This window comes from Tursiops truncatus, chromosome 16, assembly GCF_011762595.2.
Source record: "Tursiops truncatus isolate mTurTru1 chromosome 16, mTurTru1.mat.Y, whole genome shotgun sequence".
NCBI lineage: Eukaryota > Metazoa > Chordata > Mammalia > Artiodactyla > Delphinidae > Tursiops > Tursiops truncatus.
In genome coordinates this window covers 31,281,270-31,308,830 of record NC_047049.1, presented here as the reverse complement: position 1 = coordinate 31,308,830, position 27,561 = coordinate 31,281,270, and the positions used below count along the sequence as shown (strand labels likewise).

The 27,561-nt window shown below is 36.7% G+C and overlaps 1 protein-coding gene across 1 annotated transcript in view; it reads left to right on the top strand.

The window, feature by feature from the left end:
• Positions 1-27,561, top strand: part of CC2D2B (coiled-coil and C2 domain containing 2B) — a 96,615-nt gene that overhangs the window by 30,692 nt on the left and 38,362 nt on the right. The window contains exons 12-20 of the mRNA XM_073794148.1: positions 1,747-1,887; positions 6,682-6,787; positions 6,983-7,101; positions 9,650-9,827; positions 12,491-12,641; positions 13,791-13,938; positions 18,059-18,197; positions 19,340-19,543; positions 25,135-25,227. Coding sequence (XP_073650249.1) covers positions 1,747-1,887; positions 6,682-6,787; positions 6,983-7,101; positions 9,650-9,827; positions 12,491-12,641; positions 13,791-13,938; positions 18,059-18,197; positions 19,340-19,543; positions 25,135-25,227 — 1,279 coding nt within the window. The remainder of the gene's footprint in view (positions 1-1,746; positions 1,888-6,681; positions 6,788-6,982; positions 7,102-9,649; positions 9,828-12,490; positions 12,642-13,790; positions 13,939-18,058; positions 18,198-19,339; positions 19,544-25,134; positions 25,228-27,561) is intronic.

Here is a 27,561-nt window from a genome sequence, read left to right as displayed (position 1 = left end):
TATGGTTTAATTCACACGTGTGCATACACACACACACACACACACACACACACACACACACAGACATATACATACATGCATATCATAATATGGCTTCAAAATATATAAAGCAAAATTTGACAGAAATATAAGGAAAAATAGAAATTCACAAATGTATTGGGCAATTTTAACACATTCCTCTCAGTAATTGATGGAATAAATAAACCAAAAATTCTCATTAAGGATATAGAAGATTTGAACAACATGCTTAATAGACTTGACTTGGTGTATTTGTAGAATATTGTACCTAACAACTGCAAAATACCACTGTCTTCAAGAACACATGGAACATTTACAAAAATTGACGTTATGCTATCTCAACAAATCTCAGAGTCTCAATATATTCAAAGGATTTAAATCATTTAGTGCAGAAACCCAACATAAAAATGCAAAAAATATTACTAGGAAATCTCCATATGTATGGAAATTAAGAAATACAGGTCTAAATAATTTGTTAACCAGAGAAGACATCATATTGATCATTGGAAAATGTTTTGAATTTACTGATAAAATACTAATATGTATCAAAATTTGTGAGATACAGCTAAAATAATTCTCAGAGGAAAATTTGACTATTTAAATACATATATTAGAGAAAAAGAAAGGTTGAAAATTAATGAGCTAAGCATCTTTCTTAGAAAGCTAGGGAAAAGGATAGAAGGAATGAAATAAAGAGAACAGAAATTAATAAGAAAGCTAGGATAGAATCAACAAATCCAGATGTTTGATAAAAAATTGATAAACTCAGGACTTCAGTTTATGAGGTTATATTATCCTTGAAATTAAAACCTAACAACAACACAAAAAATACTGCAACCCAATTTCATTCACGAAATATGCTAAACAGAATTTTATCAAATAATATAGCTAAACTGTGGTCATTCCAGGAATGCAAGGATGATTTAATATTAGAAAATCAATCAGCATAATTTGCCATACTATAGTGTGTTTGCAAAGTCAGGAAACCAGTAATAGTATATTACTTCAGCATCCAAATAATCTGCTCACTACCCATCAGGCAAAGTACCTCTAAATTTGAAGCAATGGTTCTAATTGTTAATCTGAAAAAATGTATAAGAAATATACTACAGAATGTCCAGAAAATCTGGAAATACATGGATGTTAGCAGAGCACTTTTGAGTAGTGAAAAATCTTTAAGAGGTATGAATCTCTAAATGGAATTTCATTCTCTACATCAAGATGTGGGTAAAATGAAAAAAAAGGAAGGGTGGGGGGGCCCAGAGAGTTAGTACAATACATTCTTCCAGGCCATTTGTAATGACTTGTACTGTAGTTCTAATCCACTAACATATTTTTTAAAATTTATTTGTTTTTGGCTGCATTGGGTCTTCGTTGCTGCGCGCAGGCTTTTTCTAGTGTGGCGAGCGGGGGCTACTCTTCATTGCAGTGTGTGGACTTATTGCGGTGGCTTCTCTTGTTGCAGAGCACGGGCTCTAGGCACGCAGACTTCAGTAGTTGTAGCACGCGGGCTCAGTAGTTGTGGCTTGCGAGTGCTAGAGCACAGGCTCAGTAGTTGTGGTGCATGGGCTCAGTAGTTGTGGCTCATGGGCTTAGTTGCTTCGTGATATATGGTATCTCCCCAGACCAGGGCTCAAACCCATGTCCCCTGCATTAGCAGGCAGATTCTTACCTACTGCACCACCAGGGAAGCCCCACTAACATATTTTTAATCTAACATTATTGTAGGAATACAAAACAGCTCTATGACTTAGAAAAGGAAAAGGACTTCTCCCTACTACAGAGTATATTATGGACTTGGAAACAGATGAAATCCCTTCGACAACGCCAAGGGTTTACAAGCACCTCGATAAAGTTGCAGTTTCAGAGGTGAGTGGCTGCTCTATTTGTTCTTATATGTCTCCTGAGGAGCTGCCCACGAATAACTGGGAATTCAAAGTAACTTGGAAAAGAAAATCCAGAAGCTAGTCAACTATTTGACATAGTCAACAAAGAACTTGTATCTTGAATGTATAAACAATACTTACAACTTAATAAGACAACTCAATTTAAAAATGGGCAAAAGATTTGAACAGACACTTCATTAAAGAAGGTATATGGATGGCAAATGAACACGGGAAACAATGCTCAACATTATGTTATATCAGTAGGGAAATGTAAACTAAAACCGCAATGCGATACACTACACACCTATTAGAATGGCTAAAATCCAAAAAAAAAAAAAAAGAGAAAAGAATAGAGAGAAGAAAGAAAGAAAAGAAAAAGGCAATAACAAATGCTGGCAAAGCAACAGGAACTCTCACTGATGGCTGGTGGAAATGCAGAATGGCGCAGCTACTTTGGAAACAGTTTGGCACTTTTTGTTAAAGTTAAACATAGACCCAGCAATCATACTTCTAGATGGAACATGTAAGTCACAAAAACATATCTAGTGGAGGAGATAGTTACAAATTAAAAACTTTGCTTGCAAATCACTTCTTAAGCTGTTTGTGAACCCACAGTGAAATAACTGGTTCTCTCCCACAAGCCGTTGTCCTGGGTCTTTTGTTTTTCAAAACTATAAAAGATTAGTATAATTTCAGGCAATTAAGAAAGATGTTTAGCTTTGTTGATTTTTTTTCCTGCTGTAGTAGTTTTTAACAAAAGTGCTTCTGACAGTTTCTAAACCTAACCCAGCATGGACTTTGTTTATCTTAGGCTCCTGAATTCATGTAAACTTGCTGACTTGCCTCTCATATTTTAAACCGGTCTAATACACTCTTGCATTATGAACCCCTCTTCAGAAAAGGAGAGTCACAGATGCAATAAGCTTGTTCAGAACAGTAGCTCTGGACCAATATTCCTGCTCACCACCTACTCTTATTGTACTAAACTCCAATCCCACTTGAGGCCCTTTGCATTTGTTCCTTCTGACATTTACCATTCAACTTTCCCCGTGGACTTTGGCTTGGGTTTGCCTCTCCAGATTGCTCCTGTAGACTTCTGAACTAAACCCCACAGTGCCAGTGATGAGTTTGGCCGCACAGGACTAGCTAGCCCCAGCTACACTAAAATGGGGCATTTCACTTGATCAAAGTATCATTCTTTTTTTTTTTTAACATCTTTATTGGAGTATAATTGCTTTACAATATTGTGTTAGTTTCTGCTGTATAACAAAGTGAATCAGCTATATGCATACATATATCCCCATATCTCCTCCCTCTTGCGTCTCCCTCCCTCCCACCCTCCTTATGCCACCCCTCTAGGTGGTCGCAAAGCACCACCCTGTGCTATGCAGCTGCTTCCCACTAGCTATCTGTTTTACATTTGGTAGTGTATATACGTCAATGTTACTCTCTCACTTCGTCCCAGCTTCCCCTTCCCCCTCCCCATATCCTCAAGTCCATTCTCTATGTCTGCATCTTTATTCCTGTCCTGCCCCTAGGTTCTTGAGAACCATTTTTTTTTTAGATTCCATATATATGTGTTAGCATACGGTATTTGTTTTTCTCTTTCTGACTTACTTCACTCTGTATGACAGACTCTAGGTCCATCCACCTCACTACAAAGAGCAAAGTATCATTCTGATCAACTAGAAAAGCTGATGTTTGAAGGTGCTCCTGGGAACTCTGTTTCCAGGCTAGGTGTATCACCAGCAACCTCACCACAGGCCTTCACCTTGTGAACCCTAATTGAATAAGCTTGTAGCCAGGCCTATGTGAAAGACAGTACTTATGACAGGAAGACCTGGGACCTAGACACTAAGCTCAGCTTATCTTTTCTTCATATATTTGGTTTTGGGGATATTGAATTTGATAAGCTTTTGAGACATCCCCAAATAAAGCAGCTGAATGGGCAGCTGGATGTATGGTTTGTACTAGAAAGAAAAATGCTGAATTTTTATGGCAGAGTAATAGTAATTGAAGCCATGCATGTGCATGAGTCTGCTTAGGAAGAGGGTAGAGAATGAGATGAAAAGAGGGCCGAGAGCTAAATCTTGAGAAACTGCCTTGAATGGCTTGATAGAGGAGGAGAAACCAGAGGAGGGACAGAGAAACACCAGTTAGAGTGTTTTGCCACAGAGGCAAAGAAAGGGGAATATTTTAAATAGGAGGGAGGGTTAATAGTATTTAATGCTTCTGAAGTATCAGTTAAGTCTAGGACTAAAAATGTTCATTGGATTTCCTCACATGGAGGTTACTGATTGAGAAATTAGAGCAGGTCTGATGAAGTGATGGTGGCAGAATAAAATAGCAGGAAATTGAGGATCTAGTCCTGTCTTCTCATTCGGGCAATACATTTTCCTTGTCTCACGTTACCAACACTACATTAAACTTAGAGAAACTGCCTGGGTAAGTAGCCACAGACCTTGTTGTAATTTGGCTACTGAACCCAAACCACAGCACTGGTAAGTAGCACGGTGAACCCAGATTCCTGTATATTCTCTTCACCTGTGTTCTCTGTTAGGCTCCTACTTACCTGGAAGGGATCCAGATAACTGTCAAAGGGGCTTTTAAAAGATATAGAAAGAGCAATCTATTCAAGCAGGAAAATCCATGTCATTTCCCAGAGCTACTGAATAGAAAGGAGGAAGCTATGGAACCAAGATCACTGTCTCAGTGATCTCCTCAAAAAGAGACTGCTTGTTAAAACACCTGTTGTCTAAGTACTGTACGTTGCCTAAGTTACTCTACACTGGAATCACCTGGGAGAGATCTAAAAACCACTATTATGATTTAGTTGGTATGAAGTATGGTCTGGGCATCAGGAACTTTAAAAATATCCCCAGGTGAGTTTAATATGTGACAAAGTTTGTGAGCCATTGGATTAAACAATAAGTTAAATGACTTTCATATTGATTACCCTGAATCAGAGGAAAACAATAATAATATTTGTTGAGTGTTTGTTATACTCCAAGCACTGGACTGAGCACTTTACATGAATGAGTGCATTTAATTCTCATAACAACCCAATTTTCAGATGAGAAAAGTAAGGCATAGAGTACTTAAGTAACTTGCCCAAATTCCATAGTGTCAGTAATGGATCTGGGCTTCAACACAGGTGGTCTGGTCTCTAGCCCATATAGGTAGTATTTACACTAGGTTCCCTATATTTTACTGCAAAAGGCAAAAAGCATATGATATTTTACAATGATAATGAGATATACTTCACATAACCATACAGTTCATCCATTTCAAGTGTACAGTTCAATGGTTTTTAGTATGTTCACAGCACTGTGCAAGCATCACCACAATTATCATTTTATAACATTTTAGGCACCCCCCCACCCCCCGTAGAACTATCTTCCTATTAGCAGTCACTCCTCACGTGTGTAGATATAGTTTTTGTTTTTCTTGGGTATATACCTAGGAATGGAATTGCCGGGTCATATGGTAACTCAGTGCTTAACATTTTGAGGAACTGCCAGACTTTTCCAAAGCAATTGCACCATTTTCTATTCCCAACAGAGTATATAATACTTATCAAAGAATCTCCTCTTTAAAAGATTAAAAATAAAAAACTGAACTTTGAACTGAAAAGAATAAAAAGTCAACTCCCAGACCAATTATTTTCTGAAAGGGTTCCAGAGAACTGGGGTTTTGCTGGACTACTAATAGAAGAGGAATAATAATAATACCTACTTCATAGGGTTGCTGTGAGAATTAAATGAGTTAATATGTATAAAGTACTTAGAATATTGCCTGCCATGTGCTTAGTAAGTACAATGTAAAAGTTAGCTGCTGCTACTACTAGTAGTAGTACTGGTGGTAGTAGTAGTAGTGGTGGTAGTAGTAGTAGTTGTTAGTGGTAGTGGTGGTGGTACTAGTTGTAGTAGTGGTAGTAGTAGTAGTTGTCGTCATTGTTGGTGGTACTAGTTGTAGTAGTGATAGTAGTAGTAGTAGTTGTCGTTGTTAGTGGTGGTGGTGGTGGTGGTAGTTGTAGTAGTAATAGTAGTAGTAGTTGTCGTTGTTAGTGGTGGTGGTACTAGTTGTAGTAGTGATAGTAGTAGTAGTAGTAGTTGTTATTGTTGTTAGTGGTGGTGGTGGTGGTAGTAGTTGTGGTAGTGGTAGTAGTAATGTCATGAACTGCTTACTGTTTATGCATAAACCCCAAGGAGTATAACTGAGATTTACCACTTAATATTCCTATAGTGTCCTGCCCTTACACATGCTCATGTTCTCACAGCTTAAAAAATATGAGAGGGACTTCCCTGGCAGTCCAGGGGTTAAGACTCCATGCTTCTACTACAGGGGGCATGGGTTCAATCCCTGGTCGGGGAACTAAGATCCTGCATGCCATGTGGCACAGCCAAAAATTTTTTAAAAAATATGAGAGGAAGCAAAATGAGAGGAAACATGGCATGTGCCCTTAAATTTGTGTCTTCCATCCCCCTTGGTTACTCATTCTCACCAGAGAGGTTTCTTGATGTCCTTAGAAAAGGCTGAAGACACTAAGTAGGGAGAAATCTGTGAAAACTAAGAACAAGTTTATGAAATTTTATGTATATACATATATATGTGTGTGTATCATATTGATAATTTTCTTGGGATGTAAAATTATTTTATGTAAGAAATTGTGGTGTGTGTGTGTGTGTGTGTGTGTGTGTGTGTGTGTTGGCAAGATCTCTAACAACTCTCAAATCCATTATTCCTGCTTTAAATAATTCTATTTATTATTTATTAGGATGAAAATGAATAAATGTGATGAACAAAAACAAGAATTGTCAAAAATATATGAGACTCAGAAGAAAACTGAAGGAAAAGCATTTAAGAATGGGGAGAAACAGGAGGTATTTATATTGCAAAATAACATTCAACTCATCTTAACTAGTTATAATATTTGTTTGGTAGAATAGGAAATCTTGGTATTTGTAACAGTTACCCAAGAAAATGACAAATATAAGAAATAAAGTTTAATTTTAAGAATAATTGTCCTAAGCAATGAACTTACATTATAAATTATATATTTATTTTTCTGTTTCTAGAACTTCTCATATTTAGCTTCAGAATTTGAAGAAACAGATATTGAAAGACTAAATCCAATTACCTTGATGCCACAAATTTCTTTCACAGCAGAATTAACAAACTTATCTAGATGTTCACTGTAAGCATTTTTAAAGGATTATTTCTTCATTATATATTGTCTAGTAATTGTATTGTTTTTTTAATAACGTTAGATTTCTTGAGTGAGTACCATATACCAGGCACTTAGCATGCTGAGTTTAAAAAATATATTTGCACATTTAATTGCCACTATAGCTCTATGGTATTATCTTCATCTTAGAGATGGGGGTCACACTTCTAATTAATGACTGAGGTGGGACATAACCCAGTTTAGTTTGATGGTTATTTTTTGTTTTACTATGGTAGTAATTTTTGTTCAGGTATAGATAGGTGGAATATAAAGCCACTGTGAAAAATAAGGTTATATGGTCACCCTTGCTTGTTGAAGGACCTCCTGGATTTCATAGAAAGTGTTTGGTGTAGAAAGGGCCCTCTGGACAATTTTCTACTTTGACAATGCAAGCTTCTTTCCTTCTCAGTTGTGACGTCTTCCTTGAGCTTTAAGGTTTTCTCCCTACTCCTAGGACATCCATGCATAAACCGATGTCATGTCGATCGCCATTTCTCCCATCTCTAAGCCTTTGGATCTCATCTCCCCTAAAGCGGATGTAGCAACTTAGAGCACTGAACTAGGTACAACTTTCCAACATCTCTGTCCCATGGAAAACTTGGTACAGATTCGTCTCTGAGTACTGTGAATGTGCATCATTTAGCATGGTGTTGGAAGGTAGTGTGTGCCCAGTAAATACTCACCTTCATTAAATGAATGAATAGGTGGTTAAACTTTTAAATGAACATAAAGAGTAGCAAACACAAAGGCACAATTATCATTACCTTCTTTCTGAATAGAGAAGTGCAGCAGTGAAGCAATGTTTTATTTGTTCTACACCTACTTCCAAAAAGGGCCCAAGATGATTTATTATGTAAGACACCCATGCAAAAGGACCATCTAAATGAGGACAAGAGAACAGCCATAAAATGGAAGTTGGAAGTAAAGAGGAGAAAGAGAAGGAGGAAGATATTTGTGCTGGAAAGCCTAGGCTAAAACTTAGTGGAGGTCAAGGCAAAAGGCAATATAATGCTTTATATCTTTTCAAAGCTATTGTTGTGGCATTGCTGTCATTATCCATTTAAAATGTCCAGTTGAATAAGAATTGATTCTTTAGAAAACAATAATATAGGGCTTCCCTGGTGGCGCAGTGGTTGAGAGTCCGCCTGCCGATGCAGGGGACACGGGTTCGTGCCCCGGTCCGGGAAGATCCCACATGCCGCGGAGCGGCTGGGCCTGTGAGCCATGGCCGCTGAGCCTGCGCGTCTGGAGCCTGTGCTCCGCAGCGGGAGAGGCCACAACAGTGAGAGGCCCGCGTACCGCAAAACAACAACAACAACAACAACAAAAGAAAACAAGAATATACTGATGTCAAGGGTAGAGGTGAAAGGAGTACAGGGATTAAAGAAAAATTAAAAAGAGTTTACAGGTGAAGAAAAAGGCAAGATTTCATGAGGATAAATATAACCCCGAATTAACAAATTTTCATAAGCTCATTATTTAAACTACTTTCAGAGGACTTATTTTATGAAACTATTTCTTTAAAGGTAATTGGGAGGAAGGTCAAAAAAGGCCTACAGGGAGACAGGAAGAATAATTAATCTTTTGTCCCATAACCCTCTGAGAAGATTACAGAGAAGATGAGCACATATGGGGGCAGGGAGATACTGGCCTATAGGATGATTAGGATGGAGAACAGAAGGGGATTTTATTTTTCAACCTATGGCTTATCTTCCAACTAGTCTACCTTCTGAAAAGCAGGATTAAGTCTTAAATATCATTAGGTCAGTTGCCTTGCAGCTGAGAAGATATTCAGTAAATGTTGGTTGAGTGAACAAAAATGAATGGATGGATTGAAGACTCTCTTTGTAGTCTCATATCATTGAATGGATCAATTTCTCCCCCAAAAAGTGTTTTCATAGAGCCCCAGGAAAGTAACCTCTCTGGCTTGCCTGTCTGATCTTTGGGTTCAGGGAAACAATGTCCTGGGGAAAAAACGGTATACAACCTAAAGCCTAAAGAGATTCACAAAGACCTTTAAGAGGACACAGCAAGCCTATTGACTTAGAGCCACTTCCTTGAGGTTATTGAAGACATGGTGTGTGTGTGTGTGTGTGTGTGTGTGTGTGTGTGTGTGTGTGTGTGTGTGTGTGTGTCTTTTAAAAGTTAGAAAATATTTTTGAATTCTCAATTCAAGCTCCGCCACCCCCATTCCTAAGTCTCTCAGCTTTCTCCTCTCATGAGACATAATGGGTAAGTGCTATAATCTCTTTAAGTTATAATTTAGTAAAATAACTGAATGATTTATGGTACCTTAATTTTAGTTCTTTTTGTATTTTTGAGTAAATGTCTTTTTAAAAAAACATTTGAGGGGTAGGAAAGACTTTTATCCACATATAGGCAAATGTTATTGCGCTCAAATATTATTTGTCCTCTAAAATGATCATATTTTAACATGTTGAGGTACATTTTGAAAAGAATAATATTTTATATCTGGTTTGCTTTTCAAGGGTCCAATAAAGGTTTATTTAATTTTTAGGCATGAACAAAAGAGGAGAGCCAAAATTCAGAAGCTTAAATATTTTATTAAAATATTATACAACAATAAACAAGTTTCTTGCACTTCAGTATCTCCCCTACAGTTTGATTTTAAAGTCATGTTTCAACAAATTTTCAATATTCAGTTAATATATTGGCCTGAAACAATTTGCTTGGAGGTATGCCATTGTCATTTAATTTTGTATCTTATTTTATGACATACATAATTTTAAATTTCTTGTTAGCTACTGTTATATGTGATAAGTAAGTTCTTTTATATTGAGATGACTGATCTATATGGATAGACATTTATAAATAATATATTTATAATTCATCAATAGTCTTTTATTAATAGCTGTAAGTACAAAATTATTTGATTTGTAGTTGTTCTAAATACTTCTATCCTGCTAAAATTCTTGCCAACCCTAGATATGCAGCATTATTATTCATTTGTTAGTGAGGTGGAAGAGGGTTGTTTAAACTATGAGTAGTATAGCTATTGTAAGTGTTGAATGATTTCTCCAAATTGCCCCAACCTTAACTTGGTGATATCAGTCTCTTGATATATTTGTTCATTTTTTAAAAAAATGTTGGATCCCTTTAAGAATCTGATGAAAGAACACACATACAGCAGACCCCTGATTCCTGCCCAAACACCCCACCATAAGAATCCCTTCACTAAAAGAAGAAGAAAATAGGATGATGGAGAAAAATTAGAGACAGTAAAGGAGTTTAGACAAGAAATCTTGCTGGTTAATATAAGGGTTAAACTTGTACCTAGAGCTGGAAGAAAAGTTAGGAGGGAATAAAGATTTGTTAACTAATGAGAACCGGCTGTATGGCACAGAGAACTCCACTTCACTGTACAGTAGAAACTAACACAACGTTGTAAAACAACTGTACCCCAACAAAAAAATAAAAATAAATAAAAGTAAAAATAAAAAGATTTGTGTATGTGAGTGTGGGGTGGAGTTTGAGGTGTGGGGAGAAGATTATTATTACAAATCTAAATCAAAGTTATTTTTCAATGCCTAAAATAATTTTGTGCTATCCCTGATCAAAAGCTGTATTCATTTTGTTCATCTGAGCTGTCAAGTTACTATCATCTTAAAATGTACCTCTGTTGAAATTTTTATTTAAAAAATATACTGACTACACTTTCCTACTATTGTACCTAAAATAAATTGTGATATAATAATCCAACCACTTGAAGTTTAAAATCTGCCCCCTCCCAAAATAGATAAGTGTGTATTTTGAATCCCTCATCATCCGATGAATTAGCACATGATCTTAACAAAACAAGAGGCAGGGAAAGAAAGGAATCTATCTAGGGATAAGTTGCACCATTAGCAGTGCAAAACTTGCTGAATAAATCTATATGCCCTAGACTAACATTCTAACCTACATTTATAATTTTCTTCCTACTATTCTTCTTTACTCTTTCTTCACTTCAGCCAAACTGAACTGCTTGTTTTCTCCATACATTCTTGCAATTTCCTACTTAGAGTTTTGAATATTCTACTTTCTCCACTTATAATGCCTATTTTCATTCTTCACACTCCATCTCAGCCACACAGTGGTGTTGATAGCTTCCATTAGGAGACAAGTCTGTCTCTGGGGAGATTCCAGGTAGAATTCGCTACCTTTACATTTGCTACCATCCAGGATCTGGCCTCCAGCTCTGCAGTCTCAGAAACTGGATTTAACAGTTCCATGAGAATGCATCTAACATACCCTAAATAAATTTACAAGGACGATGTGTAAAATCAGATTACGAATTCAATATCTAAATATATTTATCAGTTCGTTGTCTCTTTTTAGTTAGTCAGTTTACTAATTTACAGTAAGAAAATTTTTTCACAAACCTAAATACTTTAAGTCCATTAGCTATAACCCCTACAAACATTTCTGTATTAGGGAGGCCTTTGTCAAAGGGACCAATGTGTTGGGTTAAATTCACTCTTACAGGGACAGTATTTAGATGACCAGAAAAATATTTGCCTGTCTTTCCTTTTCCCCTGCTTTCTTGGTTAATCAACTATCCTTTTGATTGGTACATTCTTTTTTATCTTTCACGGGGCATTTACCACCCTCCACTGTCCATTTCCTTCTTCTTAGAACACATATCACTGTTTCCCCAAACACTGATAACACAGTATAAGTCAAAATAAGATTTTTCTGTTGAAAAAACTTTAGGTTTGTAGTTATGGCAGTGATGGAACTATAGTAGAAAGCACAGCATACAGAATCAGAAGACCTGGGTTAGTACCCAGTGGACATCTATGGAGCAGTCTACCCAGCACCTCCCTGACTCATTCTGGGACTTTTCCTCCCTTCCCTGCCCCATAGCTTGTTTAACCTGTCCTTGGATTCCATGAGCCAGCACATCTCCCCTTTTCTTAAGCACTTCACCTGGGTTTCTATCACTTTTAATAAAAATTAATATAGTTTCATATAGAGACTCCATTTCTTCATTTACAAAGTGGGAAGAATAATACCTATTTCCTATAATTTTTATCAGGTTTAAATGAGATAAAGAATTTTAAAAGTGCTACACAAAAGTGAGGTATTCGGGTATTGTGTTATAGGTAATATATTCACGGAACTGTATTTGTAATCCTTTTATTCAATTGATTTTCTTTGAAACCAGTAAAAGGCATTATACTTTTAAACACCTAGGATTATCTACTTTTCTCACAATCATGTGGATCAAATGCTATAGAGCAATACCTATTTTACATTCTAGTATTTTTAAAGGAATTATGTTAGTGATGATCTTTATTTTAGTTCTTTTTCTATTTTGTACTTTCAGTGATTTATCAACCATTTCTTTTATATTTAGGTTTATGAAATAAGTAAAAGGACAAGCTTATTGGCAAAACTACATTTACCCTTACCTAAAAACACAGAGCTAAAAAGCAAAACTGTTTTGGAATATGTAGAATTTAGCTCTGATCAGCTGGTCATACCTGCATATGGAGAAGTAGGAAGCAGTAAGTTTATTAGAAATGTTTCTTCCCTCCTATTTTCTTCATGAGTTCCATATCCTAAATGACCCTGGGTCATTTATATGAATAAAGAATCCTATATTTACAGTATTAGGTTAAAAATGAATTAAGTTCTTCTTCCAGACATTAAACTAATTTTTAAAACTTTGACTTGAATCAGATCTTTGGGATATCTAAAATTCGGGATTAGCCCCTTTGCTTTTCCCGGGACATCTGAGACAAGGGCGCTATGCTCTCTGGAATGTGAGCTCCACTCCTGAATGGGTAGGCTGCTCTGCCTCTGCCTATCCTTTAGTAAATCTTAAAGATGCTCCAGGACAGGTTGATTCATCTTTGAACTGAATAGGGGAGGGAGGAAGAGAAAGAGAGAGAAAGGAAGTGGTAAAGGAGAGAGGAAAGAAGAAGTGATGTTTTTGTTTATTGTTGTTCAATTGATTTTACTCCTCCTGCAATTAAATTTAAGTTAGCATGTCTGCCAGAATGCTGTCATTTCTCTTCTCCCCCAGCTCCCTTCTCTTTCACCTTCCTAGGGGTTTTGCAGTTGCTGCATCCAGCTGGTAAAAAGAAAGGGAGTATGAATGAGTGAGCAAGGAGGAGAGAGAAGAAAACAAATAGGCAAAGGAACCAGGGGAGAACAGAAAATGAGGGAGGAATGTAGTCTGCTTAGACAGAGTCCAGATGAAGCAGAAAATAGGGTTGTGGAGACCCAGCAGAAAAGACTTAAGAGTGAAAATTTTAGGGAGCACTAGGAACTTGGCAGAAGTTTCAAGGAGTATCGTTAAGCTCTCTGAAGACAGAAAGAAGATGAGGAGAGGGGGAACGCTCAAGAATGTAGGAAAGGAGACACACAGTAGCTCTTTTTCTGCTGCCAATATTTTTTTCTTGCTGGCAGCCACTCCCAGAAAGAATGGGTTAAAAACTTCTGTGTCCAGATAAATATGTTCCTCTCTCTTTTGTAGTCTGTTTGAAGCAGTCTACCTTGAGGGATCTTAGATGTGAGGTGAGGGAGAGCTCTAAGATTAGAGCCTATGGTCAACATAAACTTTGTGTTCCTGAGGTTCCACAAGTAAAAGTCTGGAAAAAAACTGTAATGTGCTCAGATATTCATTTGTTTTTAATGCCTTTTATAAATAGATGTGCCCTTTCTTCTTGAGGGAAACGGAACTGAAGAACTTTGTCTTTTGACTTCAGGAAAACTAAGCTATTCTCTATCATGGGCCTTAGATGAAAATGGTGTTCCTCTGACACCTATGTCACAGTCATTAAGATCTGCTTACTGCAGGTAATAAATGTTTATGCTTGAAAAATAATGCCAGTCCTCAGCAAAGCATCTCACAAGACCTACAAAAGGGAAAACTCTAGAAACAGTTTAGTTTACTTGGATGTTGCTTTATTTTTTATTTGTATTTATAAATATGTAAAATATTTATATATTTTATTTATAATCACTCTACTAAGACAATAAGTATCTTTGTATGTAAGAGAATGTATCTCTTCAATGCTTAGGATTAGAGCCACATGGATGATGAGAGAGGCAGTTCCACAGTCCTTAAACTGTAGGCAAAGGCCAAGACTCCGAAGGATTTTACTTCTGGGACCTTTATATCTCCCAGTCATTCTGGATTATGAAAGAATCATCTTTTGCATTATCAATTTGCTGGAAGAAATTGCTGGACATAGAACTTTCATCTATATCCCAGGACTTCCTAGAGGAATTGGGATTAACTGCTAGACCACATCCACAAACAGGATTACTAGAAGTAAAGTAAAATTCTATAAAAACGATGATAATGCTGGCTTACCTATTGTGCTATGTTTGAGTAAGACGGTATATATAAAGGACCAAAAGATCCCATCATTTAAAAATTAGTGAATGATCATAACAAGAAGATAGCCTTTCCCCTCCCCATCTAAACACATATTTTTTAAAAAACCATGGCTATATCCAACTATATGACATTATGGGAAAGGCAGAACTATGGAGACAGTAAAAAATGTGAGTGGTTGCCAGGGGTTAGGAAGAGAGAGGGATGAACAGGCAGAGCACACAGGATTTTTAGGACAGTGAAACTACTCTGTATGATACTATAATTGTGGATACATGTCATTACATATTTGCCAAAATCCATATAATGTAAGACACCAAGAGTAAATCCTAATGTAAATCATGGACTTTGAGTGATAATGATGGGTCAACATAGGTTCATGGATTATAACAAGTGCAATTCTTTTATTGCAACAGACATAATAAATTATAACCCTGGTGCAGGATGTTGATAGTGAGGTAGGCTGTGCAGGGTGTTTTAGGAGAAAAATGGACAATTAATAAGGGTAATTCATTTTGGAACTAGTGAATAAGCTTTTAATACGCTGAACCATTATTTTCTTGTGTTTCTTAGTATTTCCCTAGCACAGTCCCCACTGCAGCTATTTTTAAGCTTTGCCTCATCATGCTATTCTTTGCCTTTTTCTTGGAGTCAGGTGTTTGTTCTCCTCACTCTAAAGCTAGCTTTTATACAAGTAATTTGGAACTTTCCTTCGTCTCCATTAGGATTCTGCTGACATATTTATATCCTTTTCTTATCTTTTCTTCAACTTTTCCGTTTCCTACGCTATAAGTCTTTTGTATCCAAGAAGCTTTCTGTGCTTTGAAACAAAGAAAAATCCAAGCGTTTGATTAAACCCTGAAAACTCTTTCTGGTTGTTTTTCTCGCCCAAGTCCTCTCATATGGGTGGTCTACTGGTCTGCATACATTGCCTCTACTTTTAATTCACACATTTCGTCCTTAACCCAACTCAGTTATTCCTGAAGGCTACCAGGGACCTTCTGGACATATTCATTGGCCTGTCCTCCTCGTTTTGCTTCTTGAAGTCTCTTGTCTCATGGCTTCTGTGATGCTGCACTTAACAGTTCCTGTTAGTTGGGAACTCAAGTTTATAAAAGATTGAGAGTAATTCTGCAAGATTGGAACAGATGACAGGTTTCAACAGGGAATGAATTGCAGGAGAGGGTTTCAAAGTTCAAAGTCCTTTCTAAAGTGAACTAGAAGTAAAACTTTACAGTTGGGGCCTCTGAGATCAGAGAAGGAAGTTACAGAACTCTCCTCCTCTACAGTTGCGGGAGCCCAAGGACTGGTGAGGAGCAGTGGTTCTAGGAACGGGATGGGTGCTCCAAAAGGCAAGATTGACTTGTGAGAGTCAGGGCATGGAGCCAAAGGAGAGCACAAAGAAAGTATGTTCATTCACTGTTTCACTCACTCATTCATTCATTTATTCATCAACTACTGACAGAGCCAGAGACAAAGAAGTGAACGAAAAGAAGATCTTAGAATGCTTCAGTATAACATTAGGCACACCTCTCCAATCCCATGTTGTCTAGAGTTTTTGTTTAATACATTTTAAAAACATAAAACAGTTTTTCTCACACTCACTAGTTAATTATTTTCTGATGTGGTTAATTGACTTTTATGTTTGCCCTCATTTCTTACCTCCCACGACTTTCATTCTGGATTTACTTGCTGAAAGTTGCTCCTTTAATGATTCAGTTTTCATGGCTAGCAAGCTTGTTTAGTCTTTGTAGATCTGAAAATGTATTTATATTTTCCTCCTTCTTGAATAATTGTTTAGATGGGCATAAAATTTGAGGCTGATATTTACTTTCCCTATTTGAAGCTATAGTTGCATTATCTTCTGGGATTTATCATAGCTGTTTAAAAGTCTGCCATCAGTCTAAACATTAGTATTTTGTAGATTGTCTTTTCTCCCTGGTAACTTTAAAATTTTTTGCTTAATTCATAGAGACAAAGCCAGGGGCTGAGGGGAGGGAGGAATGGAGAGTTATTGTTTAACGGTACAGAATTTCTGTTTGGAATGATGAAAAATTCTGGAAGTACATAGTTATGGTGGTTGTACAACTGTGGGTATACTTAATATCACTGAATTATATTACTTGCTTAGCATTTGGTTGTGAAGGAGGGGGTGCAGATGACTGAGGAATTTCGCCGTAGCCCACAGCTAAACACCTGTAGGGCCAGCTGGGGGAATCAATATAGCAAGGGCAGGAAATGTTCTGTGGTCTTTATTACTTCCCCTGAGGCAGAAATCTGGAGACTACCTTGAAATACAATTACAACCTAAATTTTTTAGGCTATAATGGGATAAGTTTCTCTCCCTAATCTATTCTTTGACATTTAAACTGTACCTCAGCCTTTGTTCTCTAGGGGACCTGGGCTAAGAATCTTCCCATGAGAAGGAAAATTTGTTACATGATGGTGTTAAGGGTGTCAGGCCCTAGATATCTCTTATGACAAAGACCTTAAAACAGTTTAAATATGAGAGCAGACATAGGAATTAAAGAAAGGAAGAATACTCAAACTTTATCTGTTTGTAATTTTGCTTAACATCCTATCATACCATACATTGGCTTTGTTAGCAATAGCTTCCAAAGATTCATCGTAAAAATATGAATAGATACTGATGGAAAGCAGACAGTGTAAAATGTATGCCCATGTTTGGGTTGACATTATTGAATCTGAGTCAGAACTGTATTTCTGGAATCCTAGTTTATGGACTGGAATTTTTCTTGAGTACTTTACAGAAAGGATCTTAGAAATCTTCTAGTCCAAATTGCTCTAATTCTACATGATGAAACAAATTATCTGTGAAGAGAGAGATTAAATAACTGGGATAATTGATGGCTGAAAATAAACCCTTACTGTTTAGGGTTGAATTCCTTCTTCACTTAGCCTATAGTTGAGGTCACTAAGGATGCATTATGAGTCTAGCCCATCTTTTATAGCTCTCTTAACCTCTGAAGATGGCCTCATATGACCAAAGATATTCTTCTGGCCCTTACTTCCCAGTTAATTGTATTACATACTCTATATTATGTTTCAACTGTAAAGATATAGCCTAAAGATTCTTTTTATATTGTGGACTTTAGATAGCAAAGATGAATATTTACAGACTTTACCCTTAAGAAGCTTACTTGTCTCTTAAGGGAGGGGTAGACATTTATCAAAAAGCTATGATACACAGCTAGGTGGTTTGTGACCACCTAGAGGGGTGGGATAGGGAGGGTGGGAGGCAGGGAGATGCAAGAGGGAAGAGATATGGCAACATATGTATATGTATAACTGATTCACTTTGTTATAAAGCAGAAACTAACACACCATTGTAAAGCAATTATACTCCAATAAAGATGTTAAAAAAAAAAAAGCTATGATATAGTTAGAAAGTGAGAAGAACCAGGAAAGATATCACATCTAAACCTTCTATTTTATCCTTAAACACAGGATAAGCTTTATCTTTAAATACCTGGAATGGGTAGGTTTTACCCCATATAACAGATTTATCACCTGCATATTATATAGAAGTTCACAAAATACTTTCCTTTATGTTAGTGTGTTTAGGGATGTAGATGCAAGAGGTGTTCCTGGAATTCCATGGCTTATTAATGCACAGAAGCTTTTTGAATGGGCAAATGAGGTCAGAATTGACCCAAATAATCCAGAATATTCTGATTTAATGGAATTTGTTATGGTAAGTTATAGCAAATATCTGTACTGTAAATATATTTTATTTCTTAAGCTCTACACTCATACTCCTCCACAGTTTGCAGTGTATTTTTCTAGGCATTAGGAGGCATTAAAAGTAAATCTGAGGACAGATAGAGTTTTCAGACAGTTTATAGTATTGTAAGGCAGTTAGAAATTCAGCAACTGAAATAATTACTACCTTAGGCCTGGTGATTGGTACTCTGCCACTATTTAGCAGCCCTTGCTTGGTGCATCTTGCATCCAGGCTGACATCTGTTGTACATCTACTGAATGCCCGCCATATTATTAAATGCTGAGGATTTTAAAGATGATTTATAGACACACTCTTTCCCTCAAAGACTCTATTATCTATTCACTTCTACTCCTCCTTACAGCCAACTGAACTGCTGTGTGTGCTCCAACAGGCTTTCTTCATACCTTTATTCATGTCGTTCCCTCTGTTTAGAAGCGCACCTATAGCAGCTGTCTTACCCACCCTGCAAGTCTGGGTAAATCCTTCCTTGGCAACCTCAGTTAGATATGGGCTTTTCTTCCCTTGCCGTCCTGTTAACTTTTTTTCTTTTTATAAACTCTTATGGCTCTAATACCATTCTGCCTTTTACCTTAGTTATTTGTTCATGTGCTTTATCTTTCCTTGTGGAACTACAACTAGTAAATCTTTGTCTCTCTTATGGCAGCTAGCACTTTTCCTTGTATGTACCATGTACTCACTTTTACATTTATTGAATAAAGCAGTGCATGCATAGATTATTGCAATTAAGCTTCTTCAGATCAGAACTTCTCAACTGATGTGCTGAATTGATTACATGTGTATGGAAATATTGATCCTCTGTCGACTCATAGGGCAACCAGACACAAAAACTCCCATCTTTTAACCCGCTGTGCAGTACACATGTTTTCATTTTCTGTATAAATCATGACCAGGAAAAGGCTGAGAAACTGCATAGGCCGGATTCTGCATTTTTTTTTTTTCAGGTTTTCTGTACAGATTCAGTTGCTCCATTTCCTATTTCTATTGCAACTCTCATATCTCACAGTTAGGGGGAAAAACTGTTTTGAAATAATTCTTGAATTTCAAAAAATTAATATTTTAAGTAAAGACTTTACATTATTTGTGTTTTATAGTACATGAAACATAAAGAACAGGATATTCCAAAGTATTTTCGTCTCAAACAGTTGCAAGATGAATTTAACTTCGTTTCTGAAGAGGAAATGAAAAAGAGTAAACGTTTCCAGCTATTGCAACTTAGAAATACAGGTCAATTAGATGTTTTCCTTCTGCCGCAAATGCCTCTCTATGACAGAGAGATTCCAGATTTACTCTTCCAGGTACTTGGTTTCTATTTGAATATAGTTTATTCTATGATAAGTTAACGTTTTGCTGCTTTAAATCTATCTTAATTTTTTTTTAAACTGATAATCTGTAGACAACAATTTTCCCCTCTTAAAATTTTTTTAATTGAAGTATAGTTGATGAACAATATTTATATAAGTTTTACAGGTGTACAATATAGTGATTCACAACTTTTAAAGGTTATACTCCATTTATAGTTATTTATAAAATATTGGCTATATTCCCTGTGTTGTACAACATATCCTTGTAGCTTATTTTATATATGATGGTTTGTACCTCTTAATCTTCTACCCCTATATTGCCCTTCCCCACTTCCCTCTCCCCACTTGTAACCGCTAGTTTGTTCTTTATATCTGTGAGTCTCTTTTTTGTCGTTGTTATATTCAGTTGTTTGAAACAATATGTTTTGTTGGACATATTAGGCAACATGTTGGACATAGATAGGCAACAGTCATGTCCATGTTGATAATACTTTCTCTTTCACAATTAAGTCGAGCTTGTTTCATGGGAATTTTTCTTTCTTGATTTTTTTGGGATCCCCTTTTCTTTAGGCATTAAAAATGTATAGCTCTCCCAAATTTCAGAAAGTCCTTAGCTTAACTTTGCAACTTAGTTGTCCCAACAACCTATTTCACAGCCAGACTCTTTTAAGTATATTATAAATTTATGTAAATATTGTGGGTTTTATTGTAAAATGTATCACCAATTTAATAGCAACTTTGGGGGATAATGGAGAGAAACACTACCACATTAAACTTACACTTGATTATAAAGCACATCTCAATTTCAGAAACTTTAAAATGTGGGGAAAAAAGAAAGAAAGAAAAGTTCATCTTATGCTGTGTAGTGATGGCACGCTGGAGCCTGCTGGCACCAGCTGGTAAGAGCCTGTTGTGTGCATCTCTTCCCCGCTCCTCCTTCAGTGATTTCATGTTGGTTGCTTTAAATGTATTGCTGGGAGAATGTCTACACCATAAACCAACAAATGCTGCAAATTGGGGCTTCCCCTCCCACTCCCAGAGAACTGGCTGTTAAACATTTACCAGCACTCCACTAGGCTTAAAAGAATGGAATTATAAGAGCTAATTCCTGTAGAAAAAAACAATTGTACTAATCCTAACACTTGTGCTTGCAAAGAGATGGTTAAAGAAGGAAGAAACCAATGTTCCATCTCTGAAGAAAATGCCTGTGTAGTAGAATTACCACTGTAGGGTGATGTCAGCCAACTTAAAGATAGCAGATGCTGATGAAGGATATTGAGGTTTATACATCTTATGGGTCAGAAAGAGTGAATGCCTTATACTAAAATTGGTTATAACAGGTTTATTAACTTTGGTGAATTATTATCAATTGATAAAAAACGGATAAACTTTTTGATATTTGATTTCATTCGATTCTGGACTGAAGGGAAATAGCAGCAAGCCACTTAATATTAAAAATAGTAAAAGTTACTTATAAAAAGGTTTATGTTTTTTTCTTGTTGTTGCCACTCAGCCATCCTTTAGCTGTTATACCCTAATATAGAGGAGACACAAACAAAACTATACAGGACTCATTACATTTAAAACTCAAGTAATAGTGGGAAGACACTCATGGCTGAACCAAGTGGATTGTCTGAGAATCTCTTTTGGTGTGGCTCAGAGGTGAAAGAGGAAATGCAAGTCAATGATTTTTCAATGATAATATCATGGCACCACCAGTTAGCACATATGACTATAATAGTCATAGGATTTGCAGATTATTCATTATTTTCACAAACATGGGTGAGTAGAAATATATGTATTCACAAACAGACCAATTGATATTTGGCTTTGGAAAGCATTGCTCAACTTTTAATTGTGATTCATCTGTTTTGAGACCTTAGGAATTTCAGTTAGTAAACTGCAGTGGGAAGCCCTTGGCTTAGAATGGCTGAAAAGTTATTCAGTTTCCTCCTGCTTCTCTCAATGATTGAATTCAATTCTACAGTTACGTAAACTACTGTGGGCAAAGTACAGTGCTCAGCATAATTGAGGATATAACTTCATAAAAAAGGAAGAATTTCTGCTTCTGAAACTAGGGGCTTTGCTGACTTTCCTTATCTTATACAAAGTATTGAGAGAACACAAAAAGAGGGAAAGCAACCCAACTCATTTTCTGAGGTTGATGACCTTCATGCCAAAATTGGGCAAAGAAAGCAAAACATTACCATTTTAGGTCAATTTCACTTATGAGCATAGATGTGCAATTCCTAATAAAATTTTAACAAATCAAAAAGCAATATATTATGTATAAATATATAATTATACACCATAATCTAGTAGGGTTTATTTCCAGATAACAGAGCTAAGCTAATCTAATTAAGGAATCTATTAATATAATTTACCACATTAACAGAGTTAAGGAAGGAAAAAATATGCTCCTTTTAAATGCCCAAGGGACTTCCCTGGTGGTCCAATGGTTAAGATTTCGCCTTCCAATGCAGGGGGTGCGGGTTCCATCCCTGGTCGGGGAGCTAAGATCCCACATGCCCGGAGACATCTTCAGCCTGTCCCCCTCCTCCTCCTCTTCCCTCCCTCTAACTCCCCCCTCTCCTCCCCCTTGTCCTCCTCCTCTAATTTGTTTACAAGAAGTATGAGGAATAAAGGAACAAGTTAAATGACACCACAAAGAAACAATCAGACAAATTTGGAATGTGGGCCAACTGGCTAGCAAGTACAACTGTTTCTCTCTGTTGCATTTTCATCTCTTTAAAAAGTCATCATTCTTAGACCTAAATAGACATTTCTTCAAAGACATACAGATGGCCAACAGGCACATGAAAAGACGCTCAATATTGCTAATTATTAGAAAAACGCAAATCAGAACTACAGTGAGGCACCTCCTCACACTAGTCAGAATGGGCATCATCAAAAAGTCTACAAATTAAATAAATGCTGGAGAGGGTGTGGAGAAGAGGGAACCCTCCTACACTGTTGGTGGGAATGTAAATTGGTGTAGTCACTATGGAGAACAGTATGGAGGTTCTTTAAAAACTAAAAATAGAGTTACCATGTGATCCAGCAATCTCACTCCTGGGCATACATCCAGAGAAAACTCTAATTCGAAAAGATACATGCACCCCAATGTTCATAGCAGCACCATTTACAATAGCCAAGATGTGGAAGCAGCTTGAGTGTACATTGAGAGATGAATGGATAAAAAAGATGTGGTATATGTGTACAATGGAATATTACTCAGCCATAAAAAGAATGAAATAATGCCATTTACAGCAACATGGTTGGACCTAGAGATTATTATACTAAGTGAAGTAAGTCAGAAAGAGAAAAACAAATACCATATGATACCACCTTCAATTTAGGAAATGCATTACAAAGTCTTAAAAAGAGAGCTGTGCAATTATGTGCTCATACACACACGTCCCTTGATGGTATTAGGTTTGCTAGGGATTTCCAGGCTGGAATCAGTAGCAATTTTCTAGAATTTTGTAAAGCCATCATTTGGCTGTCTCATGTAAAGCTTGTTCTCAATAAAATAAGATGAAAGAAAAAAATATCATATGATACCACTTATATGTGGAATGTAAAAAAATGATACAAATGAACTTATTTAGAAAACAGAAACAGACTCATAGACATAGAAAGCAAATTTATGATTACCAAAAGGGAAAGGGGGTGGGGGAGGGATAAATTAGGAGTTTGGGCTTAGCAGATACAAACTACTATATATAGAATAAATAAACAACAAGGGCGTACTCTATAGCACAGTGAACTTTATCCATATCTTGTAATAACCTATAATGGGAAAAAAAATCTGAAAAGAATATATATATGGAGATATACAATATATATATAGTGAAAAAACAGCAATTGGTGAAAAAACAGCAATTGGTGAAATTTAGATATTGGACTATTATGTAATATTGATAATTGAATAGTAGATACATGGGAAAATTGTTAGTTTTGTTGTCTGTGATTATGGCACTGTGGTTGTGTCCTTAGTTTTTGGAGATTCATGATGAAGTATTTATTTAGGAATGAAGTGTCATGGTGTCTGTAATTTATACTTTGAGATATTTAGCCAAAAAAAAGAAAACAAAAGCAACAGATTAAGCAAATATGGCAAAATATTAATTACTTAATCTAAAGGGTAGGTACATAGATTTTAACATTCTTTCTAATTTTCTGTATGTTTGAAAAACTTGAGGAAAAATTAAAAACAAAAAATAAATAGCATTCTATACACCAACAAAAACCCACTAAAAATGTAACTTAACAAAGATACACCCTACAGTAGCAATAAAAACTCTTAGAGTCATAGGAATATATTGAACAAAACATGTACAAAAACTTGATGGAGAAAATTATAAAACATTTTTGAACGGTGTAAAATTAGATTCAGACCTCACAAAAGAAATAAATACTATGTGTAATGAAGATTACACATGAAATGCAAAACTTTAAATGTATATCTTAATCTTGGGCAGGAGAGTATTTCTTAAAACACAAAAAGTATAAATTATAAAGAAATAGATTAGTAAACTTGATAATATTAAAGTTTAAACCCCACAGATTAGGAAAAGATATTTTCAAATTATATATTAATTAATAAAAATTAGTATCCAGAGTATTTAAGTAACTCCTATAAATTAATACTTTTCAAATAAATAAAGTGATATGAAATAGTAATATAATATATCCCTAGGTAAAATGTTACTTGTCAACAGGATTAATTTCAAGATTTCTTGTGGATAATTAGAAAAACAAATAAATTACTTTCAGATAATTTATCTACTTAAGGTAAGAGATACTTCATAATTTTTGTGTCATCTTTAATGCTCTCTATAATGTAAAATGATTTCAGTGTGCAGTTAGGAACGTATCCCACAAATGCAGCTATAACAGATGCAATTTATTCTAAATTACATAGATGAAGCATCCTGACAAATAATCTTAGACCCACTGCTGGATTTTAAATTAAAGTTATTGATTATGGCCAGCATATTTTGACTACTTACTGTATGCCATGCACTTTATAGATATTGTTTCAGTTAAATCTCACAGCAATCCTGTGACCTATTAATAACAGTAATATTATAATTATTACAAAAGAGGAAACTGAGGTCTGTAGTAGTTAATCATCTTTTTCCCAAACCACAAAGTTAATAAATGGCAGGGCCAACTTGGATCCAGGACTATGGCCTCCAAAGCCCACTCTCTTGACGCTTATACTCTACCACTTTCCATTTCTTTTGTTTCTAGTGATTACCAGGTAAATGCATGCATGAAGAATTGTTCTCAATCGTCTTTACATTTTCTTATAATTTTCTCAATCGCAAATTTTTTCTCAATCATTACTCAGTTTTAAAAGATGAACGGACCTCCTCCTAGAAGCAAACAAAATATGTGTTCTTAGCTAATTCTCATTGGGAGAATCTAAAAGAAGTATTCTCTCCTCTCAATTCCAGAGTGTTGCCAATATCTCCTACACATGAACTGAAATGAGTAGTTAATATTTTATTGCAGTGTATCATATCTAAACTCTGTTACATTCAAGAAGTGAAACTAATTTAATTCTCTGTTTATAGGAATATGAAAGTCAGATAGAGAAGGATATGTCCATTTCAGATATGAATTCTATTACCGCACAAAGGATTAATTCTGCCAATTTTCTGAAAAAGGTAACAACAACAAAATAGTTTTATCAATATGTTTGAATTTACTTTTGTGAAAACTGGTCTCCTGGATGCATAGTACTATACTCTTCCCAGAGAGTCAGATAGACAGACTTGCTTACTCATCACCTCTTTCTGATCACTGAGAGGTTTTCTGTTCTATTCAGACTTCCTTTTCAGAGTTAGTTACTGACCATCTGTAAATGTACACTGTTGATGTACATTGTTGATGCAGCAGTTACTTCAATTGACAGCAAACTCATTATTAAAGCATATCCCACTGTTTCCATTTACAAATGAACGTTAAAGACTTCCCATCTCTTTTTGACCCTAAAAGTTCATTTTGGGAAGTATGCCAGCATTTTGCCAGAATCCCTAGTTTTATTAATAACTCATAATGCCGTACACCAGAGCAGTTCACGGGACAAAGGGAGGAGCCACTAGGAGACAGAACACCGTAACAAAGCCTAAACCAGGTTTGAGGTGGAATCCCTCACTGAATTTCACCCCTGATTTCTTTCCACTGACCCCTCATCGCTCCAGTGACTATATGTATAGATCCATCATGCCCAGCACAGTGCTCTTCACTCAGAAAATGTTGAGAAATGTTTGAACAATTAATGAAGTAAGGGATAAAATTGCAGGCTGAGGAGGTTTCTAAGACTTCTGCAAGAATAGAATCTATCGGCTTTGCTATAGGGCACCAGAGCAGCCTTTTAGGGTAACTTGAAAAGAAGCAGAGAGCCATGGGAAGATCTAAGAGGTACATACAATTCCCTCGTGGAGACAGGAGAGAAGCAACCTTGTGTGACTAGAAAAGCCCTAGGCAGGTGTGTGAAGACCTGTTCTGACCATCCTGTTTATCTTTGGGCAGGTAATCTATGCACTGAGTCCTGCCTTATTGTTCTATAAAAACAGACAATAAAAATGCCTGCCTTGCTTTACTTCTGAAGTAAGGGGCAAATAAGATAGAACCTCAAGTTCTATGCTAGTTTGTACTCTGTTCCTATGGAAGTGTGGTGGAAATGCAGACCACTATAGCTATTGTAGCCTGAAAGAGCACCTCCTCTTTATTGCTGGCAGACATTTTTTTCCACTCACTCTTGCCCCTCCTACACCTTCTTCATTAGCTCCATATATATTTTTTTAAGTTGAGATGTGATTTAATAATGATATTTGCGTCTTAGGAAATAAAGAGGTGTTCTTACTCATAAGAAAAGAGAGGGCTTCCCTGGTGGCGCAGTGGTTGAGAGTCCGCCTGCCGATGCAGGGGACACGGGTTCGTGCCCCGGTCCGGGAGGATCCCACATGCCGCTGAGCGGCTGGGCCCGTGAGCCATGGTCGCTGAGCCTGCGCATCTGGAGCCTGTGCTCCGCAACGGGAGAGGCCACAACAGTGAGAGGCCCGCGTACCACAAAAAAAAAAAAAAGGAAAGAAAAGAGAATACATATCCTTCTTATGCCTTCTCTTTTTTTGGTGTATGAGGAAGCCCAGAAGGGAGGGCAGCAAAAGATCAGGAATGTGGTAAGAGAGCAAGTGTCTGAGGATGCTTGACCTTCATATAGGAATCCTGGGAAGGAGCTTTAAGAACATTGTGTGATTGGGTTTCACCTCCTTGTGAAGACTTCTTTGCTATCTCGGGATAGTTTAAAACTACAAGTTTAAGGGATAATTACTTTAATTACAGGTACTGGAATCCTGCTTTGACACTGGAGGCCTAATAGGGCCATGGTGTCTAAATCCTGCTGTGGGAGGGACTGTGAGTTATATGCATTGCACTTCCTGCTGTGTTACTGGGGTCAGTGGTGGCTGAGGCTGGGACTGGAGCAGTAAAGTCCCAGCAGTCTCAAGGATTGCTAGATAAAGTTTTGCTGAAATATTTGCATCTAAGAGGCCAGTGCTTCTCCGCAACCTGTCCCTTTCATTAATTTACTCAATAAATACTTATTGGGCACCTGCTGTGAATCAGTCATTATACTAGACATTGGAATTACAGCAGTAAACAAAATAGATTAAAATCCCTGGCCTCCTAGAGGAGGTCGTTCTGGTGGGGGAAGTCAGATAATGAACAGAACATGAGTATGTTAGAAAGTGATATGTGCCATGACAAGTGAAGTAGGAAGAGAGGACAGGGGTGTGTATGGGGGTGGGGGGGTCAGGTGTGATTTTAGATAAGGGAACGCCTTCCTTAGATCAAGGAAAGCCCTCGAGATGCTAACGCTTCAGCAAAAGACCTGAAGTGAACTGAAGGAGCTAGCCATGGAGGTTTTTTGGGAGAAGAACATTCCAGGCTAATGGAACCACATGTGAAAACTGTGAGGAAGGAATATGCGTGGCCTA